The sequence below is a fragment of the Hippoglossus stenolepis genome, chromosome 3 (assembly GCF_022539355.2).
Source record: "Hippoglossus stenolepis isolate QCI-W04-F060 chromosome 3, HSTE1.2, whole genome shotgun sequence".
NCBI lineage: Eukaryota > Metazoa > Chordata > Actinopteri > Pleuronectiformes > Pleuronectidae > Hippoglossus > Hippoglossus stenolepis.
The window spans coordinates 14,023,513-14,042,635 of record NC_061485.1 but is presented as its reverse complement, the minus strand read 5'-3'; the positions used below and the strand labels follow the sequence as shown (position 1 = coordinate 14,042,635).

Genomic DNA, 19,123 nt, shown 5'->3' with positions numbered 1-19,123 from the left:
ATTTCCTCTGGTCTCTCTTATTGTAGTTTACAGATACTTATTCTGATCAAACAAGCTCATAAAGAATATATGCAGTGATTTCTTGTTGACACTATACACAAGGGTTCAGGAGTATAGCTGTCATAAAATGCTAAAAGAGATGTAGTCTGCCTTGTTGGCAAGATTGGTGGAGTGTGGGTGGGGATGTGTGTGTTTGTGTGAGTGTGTGTGTGCTTTCTGACAGTTCTCTGTACTGTGTAATGTAGATCAAGTGTCATCTGGTTCTGTGCCTAAAGCATGTGACTGGTGCATGTTCATTTTTATGTCACATACTTTCACTTTAGAGGGATGCAAGAGACATGCAATGATGCCCCCCCCCACCCCCCCACCCCCTAAATCTAAAGGGCGGAATTTGTGTAAAATATTGTGATTAATACTGTAAAGATTAAGTTTTTTAAACCTTCTTCATGATCACAGCCCTGAGGCCTGTTCACCTTGGTGGAAAGCATTGATTGGTTGATCCTGAGCAAGGTCGGCGCTGTGTGAAAATAGAGGGCTGGCTAATTATCTGAGCAACTTCATACTAATTTTAGTGCACTAAGAGTATTGAGAAGCAAATTTGACGGTTCTTTCTGTGATCATAGCTCCTGTAGTGCCACCATGAGGCTGGATCTTTGGCTGTTAAACTATTGAAGTGCCATAGATTTCTTAATGACTTTTGGTGATCGCCTCGCTTTTCCTTCAGCACAGCCATGAGGTCCATAGCTGTGGTTTGTGCATGGCCCCCTCAGGATGAATTGTAATAAGTTTGGTGATCATCTGCTTTTTCATCTCGTGCCATCATAGGGTCAAAATGTCATCCCGTCAACACGATGACAATAAAACTAATGACTTATCATCCTCAGTTGTGCCATTTGTTCATTACTAACAAATGTTAACATGCCATCATAGCAAACATTATAACTACAGATAATCAGCATGTAGGTATTGTGCAGGATAAGCACAACAATAACTGTTGCTGTGAAAATGTCATACGCAGACATCCTGACTCCAATCGGGTAAAGATCTCTAATAAGTGTGATTAGGTTTTTCCTTTTTTTCTATTAAATAGATTAGATTTTGTGAGCTTTTGTTTTTGTTTATTGGTTGCTAAACATTATTCTCCACTGAAGGACGCTCAGTCATGGGGATAAGCCCGATAAGTGAGTCATGAATAAATAAGTGGTCAAAGTCAATCCAATCCATTAGCTCTCAGCCAATCACACACTTCGTCAGGCATTTATCGAAGTTTTGTTTTGACTGTAAGGTTATTGGAATTCACTTACTGTCTGCACTTTCATGCTGTAATCAAAACCCTTATAAGTACACTGTATTTGTTTTATTTTCTATAGTCTGATTTGGACTAGAAATGTTTGCTAAAGTTCATATCTGATGTATGATATTAAACTGATATACTGGGTGTACTTGTCTTTCAGATCCTGGCCATCATCTCCATCCTCTTCATTGTGCTATCAACCATTGCCTTGTCTCTGAACACCCTTCCTGAGCTGCAGGACACCGACGAGTTTGGCCAGTCCACAGACAACCCACAACTGGCCCATGTGGAAGCTGTGTGTATTGCCTGGTTTACCATGGAGTACCTGCTTCGCTTCCTCTCCTCCCCCAACAAGTGGAAGTTCTTTAAAGGTCCCCTAAATGTCATTGACCTTCTGGCCATCCTGCCATACTATGTCACCATTTTCCTAACAGAATCCAACAAGAGTGTGCTGCAATTTCAGAACGTCCGCCGTGTGGTCCAGATTTTTCGGATCATGCGTATCCTTCGTATTCTGAAGTTGGCGCGTCACTCCACAGGCCTTCAGTCTCTGGGCTTTACCCTGAAGAGGAGTTACAATGAGCTGGGCCTCCTTATCCTCTTCCTGGCAATGGGTATCATGATCTTCTCCAGTTTGGTGTTTTTCGCTGAAAAGGACGAAGAGGATACAAAGTTTAAAAGCATTCCAGCTTCTTTCTGGTGGGCTACTATTACTATGACCACAGTAGGCTATGGAGATATATACCCAAAAACTCTCCTGGGAAAGATTGTGGGGGGGTTGTGCTGCATAGCTGGAGTGCTGGTGATTGCCCTGCCCATTCCCATTATTGTAAATAATTTCTCTGAATTCTATAAGGAGCAAAAGAGGCAGGAAAAGGCAGTTAAACGGAGAGAAGCCCTCGATAGGGCAAAGAGAAACGGCAGCATTGTCTCCATGAACTTAAAAGAGGCATTTGCTCGTAGTGCCGAACTGATGGATGTGGTTGTAGAGAAAAGTGAGAGGCCTCATGACAACCATCTCTCTCCAAGTCGCTGGAAATGGACGGCTAAGAGGGCTACATCAGAGACAAGCTCAAACCGTTCCTTTAATGCCCAGGAGTTAGGTTCTCCAGAAAAGGGAGATGACAGTCCCCAGAGGCTAAATGTGCAGAAACTAGAGGAGATGTACAACCAGATGGCAAAGACACAGTCACAACCCAACCTCAATGCCAAAGACAGAGGCAGTAGAGTCAACAAACAGAGAGATGAGATAGAGCTGGGGGCCATACAAGATCACAGGCCACCAGTGTTAGGAACCAGAGAGGGAGTAGGGGACATGAAAAGCTTGTCTAGCATTGACAGCTACATCAGTTGTGCAACAGACTTCCAAGAGAATCCACGTTTCCTCCATAGTCCAGCAATGGACCTTGGTCTTCAGGAAGGTAACCGACTCTCCCACAGTCCGGCGACAGCGCTGTCCCACCGTTCCAGTGCAAAAACAGGTCAGCAGACCTCTAGGGAGTGTCAGCCCATGCTAACTCCTGTGTCTGTCACAAAGCCCTCATACTCAGATAATGCAAGGAAATTCTTCTTTTCTGGAAAGTCGAAAAGTCTTATCCCTAAAGGAGGCTGCCGCAGTGATGGGGAGTCAGGCATGTCCCCGCTCTCAGACAGCTCAGTCCTGTCAGACCACTCTCTGTTAAGTCCTGAAGTTTCTATCTACACCACTGCCAGCAGCAGGACCCCACCGAAGTCCCCAGAGAGCACTACCCTGGCTCCAACTGTCTTCACCTTCCACGACTCCTCCATCAGCAAGTACATTGATGCCGACACAGACGATGACGAGCACCTGCGCGACATGTCTGACGCAAGTCCCTCAGAATGTCTGTTGTCAGGAACGAGCCCAAAACGCAGCATCAACATCAATTACCAGAGGGGCACCAACCATTTAGAGGCAGCCCAGAAAATGCTGGGCCAAAATTGCTTGTTCCCCCTTGACGGGATTCGTGGGGTGGCTCATGAGAATCACGTAGGACATGAAATGGCACATAGACCAAAGGTTGAGAGAGGGCGTCAAAATACTTTGGATAAAAGCCTCTGAGGTACAAGGGGAACAGAAACAAATGGGAAGCTCGGGCCAGAGTGTTTGTGATAAACACGGTAGACAACGGAATGAGAAGAAAAAAGGGTCTCACTGAAACATTTCACAAATTACCTGAGCATGCTGCTGGGCAATGAGCTCCAAGTGAACATGTGTGGTGAATACTCTGGGAGAATAAACATTTCTAAATTGGAGAATGTCACTGCCCCTCCTTCAGCTCATTCCTCTTAGCGGTATTCCACACCCACAATACAAAGGAGCACTCCTGGGTAGCCAACAGGCCTGGTCAGAGATCCCTGTGGAATCAAGGGTAGTCAGAGAAATCTAGTTTTGTGGTTGATACTGGTGTAACCCAATTGAATGATGTGGTTTTAGCTGCAGGGGTTTATCTCTATATATTCTCTAGGAAAAAACAATCCCAGCTGCCCACTGTCCCATTACAGAGTCCAAGTTCATTCTGTAGTCTTGAAGATACAAAAGAGGACCTAGAAGCCTTTAAGCTACTTACTTGTGCCCTCCATTCCCAAACCTGGCCTTAGTCATTTACATTTGTAGGGGTGTGTTTGTCTTGGGCTTGTATGTCTGTGTGTGCATGTGTGTGAGTGTGAAGGCTGATGGGTGATGTAATGCAAATTCATGTATCCACACTCTTGAGATTGTCTTATCTGATTTATTTTTATATACAGTAGATAAGAGAGAGGTCCTTATAGAAATATGTGATTTGCTAGTCTGCTGTGTCAAAATCAAATGTGAGGAGTTAACCTCTGAAAGGTTGAATGTCTGCAGTTATCAGAGGCTTCAGCCCATCCATTATCATGAGCTCTCAGTCTTGAACAGTATTTTGCTGTCCCCAATGTTATCATGTCATAGTAAGATTGGATGATACTTTCGAATCTCCATCGGTGAATATTTTTCTTTGCACCCTATTATCACTTTTAAGGGCGATAGTGGTGGACCAAGATTTTTTTGACATAAAAATAAGAGTCATAGGTTATAATCTTGACTGCAGCATAAGGCTCACATTTATGGAGCATGCATGCAGTCAATCAGTCAACGTACAAAAACGTAATACGTGGAAAGAATTATTTATGAGAAAGTCCTCCAATGTTTTCTGTTTCAAGCTTATTGACATGTTTAGGTTTCTGTAACAGATGTTCAGCATGCGTTGGCCTTCCTTTGACCAATATGAAAGCAGCCAAAGAGATCACACAGATTCTTGAGAGCAGGGGTCAAAATACACTCACTGAATACACACAAGCAGGTTAACTTTAATATATATCAGCTGTAATGCCTGAACTGAGGAAACTCATGCATGAGCACAAACTCACACCCACAGCAGCTCCACGCAGTTGCGGAAGACGATATTCAGAATACATAGATACACTTAGTTTCCATGGCGACCGCAGCGGCCCTCAAAGGCTGGCAGCAGTTTGTTTACTGGACATGAAAAGGTTTTATTGCATGTAACGTATATTCGCACATACATATATAGCCTACAAGAACACACAGACATGCTTAACCTGAACATGAAGTAACACGTGAGCAGAGCCACTACTCACTGTACACATTCATGAGTGTAAATGCAACATTATGATGTGAGGACCTTGTACATTGTAACGCTTGTCTTGAATCTTCGTAGCATCCCATAAATTATTATAATTCCACGCAATATAAATGAGTTTTAGATTCTTGACGGTTAGAAACCCACAATGCATTTCTCTTTTATATTTTATATCGTCACATAGCAAAGAGAAATAGTCTTATATCAAATGTGACTGTCACTCGCTGCAGTTTAAATTAAAGAATGACCAAGGGATGAACGTGTTTAATCTCCAAATGAAGAGCATATATTATCACAGAAATTAAGACGTTATTTTTGCAGAAAGGCGGCACAGGAGCATGAAATACAAATATGACAATGAAAACACAAAATGACAGTTCATGTGCTGATACTATCTTGAGCATTTAAATTAAATAATAGCTACTATTTGCTTTTACATCTAATAATATCATGCTAACACAAGCACAGTTAATCACAGTTTCTCTGATGTTGACGAGCTGAACGGAGAAGAACCTCACTGCCAACTGAACAGCTCCTCAAACAAACCTGAGCAAACAGTAAAATCTCTCTTAGCCACTTCCTGACACAAATACAAGACAGTAAGAGATAGCACTGAAGAAGCCATTGCACTTTCAAACACGGAGGTGTCAGGTGATATTTGTTCAGAGAGTCAACGGGAAGTGGTTGACATATTCTTTTTGTGTTGTGGTTAAAGGTTTAATCACAAACCCTGATTTCATTTCCTGTTTTAATCACAGTTGAACCATTTCATATTGCTCTCCATAGTGAGAGGAGCTGGGGTGTGAAAGGAATAGCAATGACTGCGAGAGGCAAAGGGAACCGTGTGTGTGTGTGTGTGTGTGTGTGTCTGTCGTAACTAGACCCGTGTGGCTGCCACTTAATGGAAAAGAATAAGAAGAATGTGTTTCTGATATGAATGCATGCATGTTCGGGGAATCCTGCTTTTGTTTTCTTCATATGTGCAGTTTCGACTGTAACATGCAGCAGCAACCAATTTTATTACCAAGAGAACTGTAATCATGTGAGAAATTAGGATTCATTTGACACGTTAATCTATTCATTTACAGCTGTGAGCAGGGGGATGGGAGGTGCGTCACATGCATCTTACTTAGCAACCAATCACATACTTGAACAACTAAGGGTGGATGGTTTGAAAAATCTATTATATGCAGCATCATGTTGCCAGCTTTTCTTTGTATTCTGGTGAAACTACAAAGTATTGTACACAAAATAAAGTCAGCATTTAGAAGCCAAGTTAACACAAAAAAAAACAATAATCCTCAAAAGGATTTTAAAACATAAACTAGAAGAAAGAAGTTTCCCAAAATTTAATTATGTGATTTTCAAATTGATAAAATATATATTGTATAACAATTGACTTCAGGTATTTTACATTTTCCAGATGATGAAAAAAATGATCAAAAAAACATCCGGTCATATGTATTTAAAAAGGTACTTTCCTAAATAAATATGTATAATTCTTGATACTATATTGTGAGGTTGGAGTGGCATGGTTTTTCTTTTAAGACATCAGTCTCAAGCAGAGAAACATTTGGTTCATAGGTTAGTTTCTGATAGACATTTTATTGCAGATTAATGTTTTAGCTCGTGAAAAGTCAAGGCCAATGTATGCAAAACATTTCAAATCTGTTACATGGAAACAATTTAGGTGATTTAGATGTTGAAACAAATTTCAGTCGGACATGTCATTAACTCTAATGGAGACAACATTCAGATCACATTTCCCGTCCTGAGGGATCATGTGAGCTTCTGTCCCATATTTTGGGGTTTTCTATATTACGGTAGTCAGGGACCAAGTATCTCTCAAAAATGATGACAATCAATAGTTCATGAAGAGGCAGCGTGCACTACCTTAAAGACCTGAGATTAATTACAGGCACGTGTGCATCCGTGTGCATACATACACACCAAGTATTGAAATCCTGACACTAGTATTGATAATCCTAAGCTTTTAGTGTGAAAAATCATTGCGCATGACGACGTAATTTGATACCAGACTGTGATACTGTGACATGATACCACCATTATACAAAGCAAAGCAATTATTTTTTACAAGTCATCATTTTTTTTCTTTTTATTTGGGCACTTTACTCTCCTCCATGTCCAAGGGAGCCATTCAAATTTACAAAATCTAGTCGTGTAAAAGAGCTTTTAATTTCACTGCGATCCCTGCGGAGGAATCCTGACACGAATCAAAGGACTAAACCATCATGTTTTATGAAGAAACACAATCAAGTCACCGGTCTTTTTTCTTGTTTGTTGATACTAACGAAGATGAAGAGCACAGATTTCCATTACAAGACTCCCGACTGTATAGTAAAATGCATTTAGCAGAATTCTAAAATAGAATTTGGTTGTCGCGCTAGCTGCTTTAAATGTGAAGAGTTTCATTTTTGTTAGAACCCCATAGGGCCCTTTTCAGGGACACGTGGTCATTTCCAAAACCCAGTGAGAACCACTGCTTTAGCAAGTAGCCTAAGTCCACACACTCTGAATCGAACACTGTATTACAGGGTTGGGGTCGATTCAAGATGCCTTGATTATGTAAAAAACACATATTACACATGACGCTATTACAGGAACCAGTATTACAGCATGAGACAAATTAAACCTGGTACAAGTCAAAAACATAAACTATATTTTTTCTACATTTTAAGCTCTCAGTGGAATTGACCCCAACCTTGCCTAAGCCATCAGTCTTTGTAAAGTACACTGTTTCCAGGGAATTGAAAAAAGATATTTGAATGACCTTAGTCAGCTCTTATACAATGTTGTTTGTAGGTCCCGAGGCTGTCTGTTTTGTAAAACAAAAAAAGAGAACATTTTTACCTGTTGACTTTCTATGCTGTTGTTTCTGTATAAATGTTCTATTGTTCAGTGCATGTTGTAACTTTGGCGTTGTGACTGGTTGTGATTCACTCAGAGCCAGAGCCTTGTCTTGTAAAAGAAAAAAAACATGTCTCAATGTCCCAAGATATTTCTATTTCTTAAGAACGACGCAACGTTTCCCTTTGATGACTCAAGACTAAATAAATCAGATCACTTTACATTTTGATTAGGAGTTGTTGACTTTCATTTCACTGCTTATTCACTGTTCTGGAACTGCAAACCAAAGTAGACAGGAACGTGTATCATTAAAGCTTCTGTGGAGTCACGTGTAAAAGATTTGTTGAATTCTCACCAAGAAATGGGAAAATTCCACCAACTTTAATGAAAAGTGAACACGTCGTCGCACTGATCTGGAGTCACAGGTTGTATGTGATCATTCTCACTGAAGAGGAACCACGCTTTACTAGAACAGATTCACAGACCAGTGTTTGTAAAGCTACCGAGAGATTTGTAATCATACTGGCAGACTGTGTCTAAGTGGATATCTTCAGAGGGATTGGGGATGGGGGGACAAGAAGGAAGGAGGAGGTCAGATGAAGAGGAAGCTGTGGGCTGTTGGGCAGGAGCAGGCCTCCAGCCTCCCCACGCGTCTCCACACTCCCTTGCACCGAGGGTTTCCCACCGCCTGCCACTGGAGAGACTGTCTCCTGCATGGGAGAGGAGAGGGAGGAGGAAGTCAGAAGTTCCCTGTAAATCCAAGCGATAAACAATGTTGCCCTCTAGTGGTAGCTCTAACTGTTAGCCATCAGATCTGTGGGATATGGTGCCGAATAGATCAGTGGTAATGATGGGATGAAAAAAAACACACTGCATACACCACTGCACAGAATCTGACAATACACACAGGTAGGTGTTCAATGTGCCCCACTTTTTAGATGCCAGGGGCAAAGTCAGAGCATAACTGCTTTTTAAAAAAGATTAACACAGTGCAAACATTTAGTAAGATACAACCATGTTTCCCCCCCCCCCCAACAATTAAATTACACACAATAATACAAGTGTTATCTTGTGCCTTTTTCATTTGCTTTGTTTGGTAAATGTGGTTGGTAGGATTATTCTAATCCTAATTAATATTTATAATTAGCAATATCCCTAAAAGAAGAGTTTGATATTTTGAGAAATTCATTTTTGCTTTTTTTATTTTTGTGCCAAGAGCAGAGCGATAAGTCTGCGTATGAAGCTACAACCAGCAGCCGCTAAGTTTAGCAAAAACACCGGGAGTACAGCGAGCCGGGCTTCAAGGCATAAATTATATATCTCTTTGCCGAGTAGAGCCATCGTGTTGAGTTCACTTCAAACACTGGCTAGTTCTCTGTTTATTAAAGTAAGCATTCACACTCCTGTTCTTGTTTCTGTTGGTTTCATGATCCTTTAATAAGCTTTAGTGTGTTTTCACATACCAGTAATAACAAGTGTACCTGATTTATATATTTCTCTACACTGCTTTTAGCTGGTAACTGGAGAATACTTGATGCCACTGCTCCATATAGGGTGAAACTGGATGGTCGCCTACATTTTATTAGTGTTATGAAGTTACGTGGTTTCTTCACATGCAGTGGGATCCAATGATGCCCATTCAAGTGAGCAGGACAGTGGTCCCATAAGCCAAATGAACTTCAAGCTAATTTCATGCATGAATAAACTCTCGGCTGAGCATAAAAACAAACACGTTATCTGTTGTGCTCATTAATGTTTCCTGAACAACACGAGTTTACATTGTGAGGCTGATTTTAAAACAAGCAGTGACTTGTTCATCCATCCATCCATTATCTAAACTGCTGAGGGTTGTGGAGGGGGGGGGGCTGCAGCCAATCAGCTGAAGTTGAGCGAGGAGGCGGGGGTTCACACCCTGGACAGGTCGCCAGTGTATCACATGAACTGTGGGAGGAAGCTGGAGGACGCAGAGAAAACCCACACAGACACAGGGGGGAACATGCAAAGTCCACACACCACCACAACAACCAGCCAGCGGATTGGAACCCAGAACCTTCTTGCTGTGAGTCGTGATGTCCCCATGGTGCAATATTCTTACAATTTTATTTTGATCCCACTTCATTATGAGTCATGTTCTCCATTCTTTACATTCTTACCTGTCGTCGACGCTTTCCTCACCGTCTCCAGCACAGTGTTGCTGTCCATCAGCGAGAGCAGGCGGCTGGCACCTCACACACACATGGTGGCCCTGCCTGAGGTGCTGCATCCACTGGGTGTGTGGGCCCAGATTCTCCTGGCATCCTTTAGTCAGAGAGGTCAACTGAAAGTGGACACAGTACCTATTGTAAACACACACACACACACACACACATAAACACACAAAGCCGAATACATATGAGAGAGCATATCAAAAACAAATAGACTGTAATTTCGCATTTCCCTGATCTGGCAGAACGCTTTACCCGATAATGTCGCCACTGCCGAGGAGGTCTCTTTTCTTCCTGGTGTTGCCATAGCCACCTGTGGTTATAAGAGCTGGAACTGCAGAGGGAGCATCCATCATGAGGCCATTACACGAAACCATATGTCGCAAGAAGGGTCTCATACATTTAAAATGAAATGTGCATGTGTTGGGTAAATGCTCAGAACAAATAGGATTCGGGAATGTGTCATATTTGCATGACAGAAGCTGGAAATCTTCACTTGGGATTTGGCATCTTATTGAGTATAATGATCCATTTTCATTAAATGATAAGTAACGGCAGATGTGGGATTATCATAACTTAACATTCATTAAGTCTAAATGTCTTCTATCTAACACTGTGTGACAACAAAGCAGAAATAGAAAAGCTTTTCTGTGATTCTAGAACTGAATATTTTCCTTAAAAGACCAAAACTGTGTCGCGTGACTTAAATGAGTCATATGTGTAATAATCTTTCTTCTAATCAGTTATTTATATGAAGGGATAATCTAATGTCGAGCCTGACACATTTATCCGTTGGTGTCTTTCGTAGACGTATCTGCATTTATTTTATTCTCGATATGCACCGAAACAAAAAATGTTACTTTACAGAATAAACAGTGCAGAAAAAAATCTGCATTTATATTTGGCAGTAAGTGTTTTCTTTATATTTATAGTTATTTATGATAAAGTTTAAAGTGTAAAATATCAAGCTTCAGCTAAATTCCTTTGTCAAAAAGGATTTGATAATGACATCTTATGAATCAGTGCCAAAACGTTTTTAAATATAAATACATTAAATGAGAAGTTGGTGCTGGTTATCGCATCCGCCCCAAACAAATCCATATTAGTAGGGCTCTAATGTATTGTATTGTTGATATTTAATTTTCCAGAAGGTGTTTTTTTTAACAGGTGTCACATTAATAACTTCTTTTATTGACATTGTTGGAGTTTAAGTTATTATAATTGTCAGAGCAATTAATTAAGTAAACCTGGTATAACCACTCCACATAATGACCATGTTACACAACACTGTGTTTAAAGTCAGTCACATAAAATATCGTAAAATATCACACACATGTGATTCAGAGAGACATCTCACCTCCATAGGATAATAACTAAATAAAGTCACATGACAATATCATAATAGATAATCCTACGATGGCCATGCATGAGAAAATGGTACATGAGTGAAAGAATCTCACCCAGTGAGCTGTGACAGTTCCCTCGGTTCGACCAGTACTCTGCACAGCCAGCGTGCTCCTCCAGATGGGGACAGGGTTTCCCTGCATTGAGCGGCTCCTGCACGATGACCCTGCTCCGCCTGCGAACTGTGGCCCTGCACGGCTCAGCACAGCCGGACCACTGCGTCCACTCACTCACCACGCAGGACACCGCTGAGGGGAAAGAGCTCTCTGTTCATAGTATGTGACGGCACTATATCACCACAGGATGAGTTTCATGATCATTCAGGGATCATCTATAAATTCCCATTTGAAAAGAAGATATAACTGCATTGTTTTTAACAGCTTCCATCTCATGTGACTCACTGACTCCAAACCATATCAGATGTTACTGCTGCCATAGACACACATCAAAACAGACTCTAAACTAATGGTTACATGGATGATACTGAGAAAAATATGATTTAAAAAAATATGTGAAGCACAAAAATCCAATCAAAACAGGAGTGTCCTGTTTATTTAGAATAATAATATAAGATCAGCATTGGTTTGAAGCCAGTGGTTCACGTGAGGTGTATTACAAATAGCCCTAAAATCCAATAAGAAGAGGTGTGTCTATTGAAAAGTAGGATATGTAAAAACATTAAATACATATTAATACATATTAGAAGAGCTAAAATCCCATAAAAAGACATTTGTTTTGGTTTGGAGCCAGTGGGTCACACGACATGGAAGCTATTAAGAGGTATGATTTAAAAAAAAAAAAAAAAGGAATATTCATATATAAGATCAAAAACACAGAAATGTGTAACCAATAAAAGATCATGTCTGACGTGATTCGGGTTCAGTGGGTCACGTGAACTTCACCCACGTGTTTTACCAACTATTTCAAATCAGTGGGTTGTTATAGGGATTAGTTTGTATCTGTCCATGTGTTTGTCCACTATATCTTATTCCTAAGACACTTACCGGGACAGGCGGCCTCATAGTCGTGGCAGCAGTCCCGGGTGGAGACGCAGGCCTGGTCGCAGTAGCAGGGCCCGTAGGAGCGGTCAGCCCTCCAGCCCTCACTGGTGCAGGACGGGTCCCGGCCGGAGCAGCACAGGCCCGCGGCCCGGCAGTCCGCCCGGCCCGGAGCGGCACGGAACACTAACACACCGAGACAAAGCAACGTGACGGAGCCGCTGCTCCTCCTCCAACAACCTGAACCTGGCATCACGACCTCCACCTGCTGCAGCCACAGCCCCACTGAGCCTCTCAGTCTGAGGTTACCCACCCCCTGCAGAGATGACCCCTGATGCTGTGGAATGGTGATCTGTGGTCAGCAGCACTGGAACATACAGGGGACTCGAACACTGATCAGTCAGGTGGAAGTTCTGCATGTGTCAACTCTGCATCTCTTAAAGGAACAGCTCCCCCAAAGCGAGGACTCAAACAGGTGGGCCACCAAGCTGAGGTCAGTGGGACTGTGTGAGACCAACACAGGTCATTATTAGTTATGACCAACACGAGAGGAAATTAATACATACATCATAATATCAATAATTCCCAGTGAATCACAAGCACCTAAATGTGGGACTGCACCACAAAGTCACTCAGGTTTAACTTCATTTAAATGAGCAATACTCAATTTCTTCAAAACCTTATTATGTATGTGCAGCCCTATTTACATTGTATATACATTCTAATATTTTATTGTGTTTATATTGCATTTTTAAAAAATCTATTTATTACTTTTACTATAGAGCACATTATTGTTACTTCACCCTTTGTTTCTGTAACATGAGGAAATTTCCCCATAATGGGACTGTGAAAGGATTATCTTGTCTCATCTCATCTTATTATTATCTTAAACCCTTTCTATAGGAGTTTACAGTGAAGCTTTGAACAATAATCATGAAATAAAACTGGTAAGAGAATCTCTTCCCACAGATAATTTTTTGCTATATTTTGCTCTGCATTCAGAAGATATTAATCCTCATCTTCTAAATACACTGTGTGGTTCTGTAGCCACAATGAAGAGAGGGAATGGGAAATGAAACAATGACCAAAGTACACATAAGTATAGTGCTGCGTGGAAGAAACACACAAAGAGAGACATAGACCCACAGTGAGTTGTATTTTTTCGGGAGGGCTTTTCCTTTAGGAGACTTTCAGCGGGGGAACGTCCCTTAGAGTGAGTGGAAAAGAAGAGAAAGTTCAAATGGAAAGGTCTAAAGTTCCTTGCGGCGTTTTGTTAGAAAACGAGTGGTGTGTTTGCTCAGGTCGCCTCCTTCCACAGTCTCTCCTCCCTGGCCTCAACATGTGAAAGGGCTGGATTAATGAAACTCCTATGGCTGAGCTTATTCATGCAAAAAGAAAAACAGAGTGGACAGTGTCGGCCTGCACTCACGCTCAGTTTCCCAGTAGCTTGCTTCTGTGTGTGTAGAGAGAGAGAGAGAAGTTAGTGAGCGGACGAGTGGAGCTGAATGATTCATTTTACAGCTCAAAACACCACTAGTCCCAGTTTACGTGCAAGAAAACACACATCTAGACAGAATAAAGTTATAAACCCATCAGTAGTGGTTCCCATTTACAGCTCCAGTAAACAGACAGTCAGAACAAACAAGGGTCCATGTAGACACAACTTATAATAAATTCCTCATCCTGCAAAATCTTTAGAGCCAGAAAAACTTAATAAAACAATAATAGCCTGGATTTCTAATGCAGCTCTCACAACACAGTTACAGTTTTCCAATCAAGAAGGAGGAGGGACAATTCTATTAGCGGTGGCAGCGGTCCTAATGCAATTTAAACACATTTAAACCTGTTGTTTTTTTAATCCAATGTAGGTATATAGATAAATGTTGTTTATCATGTTTCACAAGTTAAACTGATTTAATTAACCCAGTAGACAAATAGCTCAGGGTGGAACGGCTTCCCATTTAATTAAAGCCTTTTATTAATGGTCTTTCTTACAGAGAAACTGTCTAGAAAAAAACAGTCAGACACAGCGCGACACTGGATCTGCACCATTTGATCTGTACGTCACTGTTCAGATGTCAAACTAGGTTTAAGGCCTTTGCTTTGATGCGATCTTTGCGGCTGTCGTTGAAGTATTTAAACCTACCTCATTCTTACAGCCTTGACCGATTTGTCGATAAATCTGTTTTTTTAAGATTTTGGGAACTAGACGTCTTCTGAAATACATATTATTGTTGCACTCACAACAAGGCTGCATCAGTGACACAACTGACACTCATGATAAATGTCTCCTGAGGCATACTGTGAAAAACAATGGCTGCCCCGGAGAGCAGGAACAACCTCTGAACTACTTTAAAAAACATATACAGAATATATAATAAACGGGTCAAACCTTGTTGCTCTGCTGAACACGGCTCATATGTGCACACTGGGAGCAAACAAGGCCGTCTGTGTTCACTTAGAAAACAAGAACGTGATACACAACAAGCAGTCCCTTCTTGGGACTTAACAATGCAGAGGTTTACAGTTCATATGCATAATCTCCTTATGTTCTCAGTTTAAATGATTCTCACTGCAGCAGGGAACTCGAACGGGACCGACCCTTATCCCTGAACGGTGTCACTTCACTGAGCACCCAATTTAATTTAGCTTGAGCTCACTGCACAGATAGAACCACGGGCCACTGTAATGTCCTTTTGTCCAGGAAGAGTTTACAGGGTTGTGTTTGAACTTTACTGGTGACGTTTTAACACCAACTTTCTTCTTACTTTTCTAATTTGGTAGCAAAAATAGTAGTTGTAGCTGGTTTAAAAATGATTCTGATCAAACAACAATTCATGATCAGATGAAATCCACTTACCACTTACTTACATTAGCCACCATTCCTTTCTGGTTTTACACAAACTGGGTACATAGAGGTATGAAGCCTGATTAGGGGGAACGATTTGAACTGGTACATACGACAGGTTCACGTGTCCAGTAAGTTCGAGGTGTCAACATGGCAAAGTTCCTAACAAAGACGTTCAAACTTCAAGAATCTGCGACTCACTGTAATGCCGTCTGGCACGTTATTTTCCCGTGCAGGGTGAAAACGCATACGTTCACAGCTTACAACAAAAGTGGTTCTATTTGGAGCTCAAGGTATTTCCTCTAATCCAGGGAGGAGAGTGTTTATATAAACCGAGGTTGGCGGCTGAGGGTCACAGGAGGAGAGCAGCACCAGCTCGGCTGTCGGCATCACACAACCTAACATTGAGAGGCAGGAGGACACAGGTGTGAAGCTTAACTCATTTTATACACAGACATCTTGCACTCAGGAGCATCAGCGGTAGATTAGATCAAAATGATTTTTCTAATGGACCTCCAGATGATGCTGCTGGATGTGATTTACTTCATCCTGCGTAACTCTGTGCGGGTGGTCCTGCGCCCACGCACCAAGCCTGTGGATGGTGAGCTGGTGCTGATCACTGGTGCAGGAGGCGGCCTGGGTCGCCTCTTCGCTCAGGAATTCACCAAGCACGGGGCAGAGGTGGTGCTGTGGGACATCAACAGCAGCTCCAATGAGCAGACAGCCAAGCTGGTGCATGAGATGGGGGGCACGGCGCACACCTACACGGTGGATGTGACCAAGCGGGAGGATGTGTACCACAAAGCAGACCTCGTGAGGAAGGACCTGGGCCGAGATGTTACCATACTGGTGAACAATGCTGGAGTGGTGGCAGGGGAGCGCATGTTGGACTGTCCCGATGAGCTGATTGAGAAGACCATGAAAGTCAACTGTCACGCCCTCTTCTGGGTGAGATCTCTCATGTCAGTGTGGTGATGCATGATGAAGAGAAGGCTTGCAAACTGATTTGAATGTAGCTCACACTAATTATTGTCAAATTACTATATATTTTTAGTCCATAATATGTAGATTATCTGCAGTGTCAAGAACATTTTATCCGCAAAGGAAAAACAAATTCTGTTCACATCTGGGCAAATAAAATCAGAACTGACAGTTATCGACCGTTCCAAGTGCTACAAGTCACATTCACACACATTCACGCAACACTTTCTGTGTCACACATACACTGTCAGCACAGCCATCAGGGGCACTTGAAGGTTCAGCATCTTGCCCAAGGACACTTTGTAATGCAGACAAGAGGAGCCAGACCCGGTCGTCCACTAACCCATCTGGTTAGCAGGTCGTCCACTAACCCATCTGGTTAGCAGGTCGTCCACTAACCCATCTGGTTAGTGGACGACCTGCTCCACCTCCTGAGCCACAGCCACCCAGTAAAAAACAGTTTAGCCAGGGCTGGTATGGACTCATTTTCTAAGTCCAACATGGACAATGATTCAGCACTGATTTAAGTTGTTTTCCATCATCAGCCCAACAGAGCAGGATATTGTGTTCAGCTTTACCCCCTTCAACCTATACATACTATAGGGTTCCCATAGAAAGCCTCTTAATATGAAGCTGCTCATGCAACATAATCTTCCCTCACATTGAGCAATATTTAAGTCTCTGCAAGTCATATGAACACTGTTGCCTCATACTGCAACGTGTGTGTGTGTATGTGTGTGTGTCTCAGACAGTGAAGGCCTTCCTCCCCCAGATGAAGGCCCAGAATCACGGTCACATCGTCACCATCGCCAGCGTCCTCGGCCTCTTCAGCACATCTTGTGTCGAGGTAAACCGGTGTGGTGGGAAAAACAAATCACTGCATCACTAGGATATGACAGATTTACTGGGACACTCACTTGTAACCAAGTCAAACGCACATCATGCAAACAGAAAAATAATGTGTTATTTTTGATTTTGGACAGGATTACTGTGCCAGTAAGTTTGCTGCAGTGGGTTTTCACGAGTCTCTGGCCCATGAGCTCCTGGCAGAGGGGGTTGAAGGAGTGAAGACTACACTTGTGTGTCCCTATATTGTGGACACGGGCATGTTTGAAGGCTGCAAGATACGGTACGTCCACAAAATTATCATGTTTGTCCATTCTCCTTTACTTACACCTGCCATTTCTTATCGTTTTTGATTGCTAACAAATGTTTTGAATGGACTGACTTACAAACCGGGTTAAGTAAAGTAGGCTTTTGTATCTGACTGTAAACTCACAACCAATATCCATCAATATTCGTGTTACTACATTTCCTATTGGTAAGTATTGTAAAGTTGTTCTATTTGCAACAACACATTTAACTGAAAGTAAATGTATGGAATCTATCATGGATTTTAGTCTGAAAAGATGACACATTATAGTTATTATAATACTATAATAAGACTACATATAATAGTAATTTAAATCAAAAAATTCTGCTGATATTTTAAGCTAAATTACTTCAATATGCAAATTAACTGCCTCCAAGTGCAGAATCAGTACAGTAGTTGATAGCTGAATCAAGTGGCCGTCCATCACACTGGCAAACTATGTTTAGATGTATTTGCTGTCACGAAATCCCACACTGACTCATCAAAGTTCCTTGGTGCCACTGTTAGGGAGGAAGTGGAACTGGTGCTCCCCCCTCTGGAGCCCCAGTACTGCGTGGAGCAGGCCATGAACGCCATCTTGATAGACCAACCAATGGTGTGCATCCCCCGCCTCACCTACCTCCCCTTCCTCTCCAGAGCGTAAGTGCAAAGACACAGCTTCACATAAATACATCTTCTTCTTCTTCAGGGGGAATTTCTCAATGTGTGCGTTTCACTTCTAATCAGCCCATTGCACGTGCTCTTTTTCAGGTTGTTGCCGTGGGAATCCAATGTTGTTGTGTATCGCTTCATGGGCTCCGACAAGTGCATGTACCCCTTCATCGAGACCAAGAAACAGGCGTCTAATGGCTGCATTAAGGTTGCATAGTTACCTTAAAATTAAGATGAACTATTATTTGAAAGGGTTTATAGAGGGTTTATTATATATAAGTGAAAAATGTTACAGCCAGGATTCAATCACAACTTGAGCACAGTCAAAACGACTCTCAAACCGAAGTGACTTTAGATTTTGTACTAGACGACAACTCTGCCAAGTTGTCATCAGTACAAAACAATTTCTGTTAAGACAAAGTTTAAAGTCCCTTCAAAACGGTGATTAAATCCTGAACTGATCAACATGGGAACCGTCTTGAATATCTGTTATTAAATGATTATTGTTCTGTTTTACGTTGACATTAAATAAAATGAATAAAAACCACTGATACAAACACACAATCAGACCAGAGCCAGGGATTTGTGTGTGTTGCACTGTGTACTTTTCAAACTGCACAAGATATGCAAATGAGCCAAACGCAGGGCGCTGGAAGTGAACTGGAAAAAGAAAACATCCTGGGCCTGCTTGTGGATTATGCCTGTGTCAGTGCACATGTGCAGTATGTTTACGAGACTGTGCTCACAAAACATGGTTAATCTCCAAAGACAGCAGCGATCCGGTAAAACATAATCACTGCCTAGAAAGGCTCTCATGCAAAAGGAAGGCGGTATGACTAATGAGTCATCCCCTGCAGCATCATGTTTAGATCTGCTGCTGTTTACAATTTCTCCGGTCAAGGTACTAATGTCACAAACTGAGCTTTTTTGAGACTCGTAAATAAAAATGAAAAAAACATTTCTGGGAACAAGATTTATTATTATTTATTGATGTCTCGATTTTAGCTTCATATCAAAAGCAAATCACTGAATACTTCATTATGAAAACTAGAGTACTCAGTAGAGTGCATACCTCCACCAA

At 41.8% G+C, this 19,123-nt stretch overlaps 3 protein-coding genes across 3 annotated transcripts in view; 2 read left to right on the top strand and 1 right to left on the bottom strand.

Annotated features, from left to right (window-relative positions):
• The window catches only part of kcnb1 (potassium voltage-gated channel, Shab-related subfamily, member 1), a 33,054-nt gene extending 25,022 nt beyond the window's left edge, over positions 1–8,032 (top strand). Inside the window, exon 3 of the mRNA XM_035153298.2 lies at positions 1,455–8,032. Coding sequence (XP_035009189.1) covers positions 1,455–3,374 — 1,920 coding nt within the window. The 3' untranslated portion in view covers positions 3,375–8,032. The remainder of the gene's footprint in view (positions 1–1,454) is intronic.
• Positions 8,033–8,165: 133 nt separating this feature from the next.
• si:dkey-7k24.5 (somatomedin-B and thrombospondin type-1 domain-containing protein) lies at positions 8,166–12,835 on the bottom strand. Its single transcript, XM_035153300.2, has 5 exons — positions 12,416–12,835; positions 11,468–11,659; positions 10,263–10,341; positions 9,957–10,139; positions 8,166–8,513 (listed from the first exon to the last, which is right to left on the bottom strand). The coding sequence occupies exons 1-5, from the start codon at positions 12,660–12,662 to the stop codon at positions 8,396–8,398; spliced, it is 819 nt and encodes a 272-aa protein (XP_035009191.1). The 5' UTR covers positions 12,663–12,835; the 3' UTR covers positions 8,166–8,395.
• Positions 12,836–15,624: 2,789 nt separating this feature from the next.
• rdh20 (retinol dehydrogenase 20) lies at positions 15,625–18,928 on the top strand. The gene is made up of 5 exons (XM_035152390.2): positions 15,625–16,205; positions 16,987–17,085; positions 17,222–17,367; positions 17,899–18,030; positions 18,142–18,928. The coding sequence occupies exons 1-5, from the start codon at positions 15,753–15,755 to the stop codon at positions 18,257–18,259; spliced, it is 948 nt and encodes a 315-aa protein (XP_035008281.1). The 5' UTR covers positions 15,625–15,752; the 3' UTR covers positions 18,260–18,928.
• Positions 18,929–19,123: the final 195 nt, after the last annotated feature.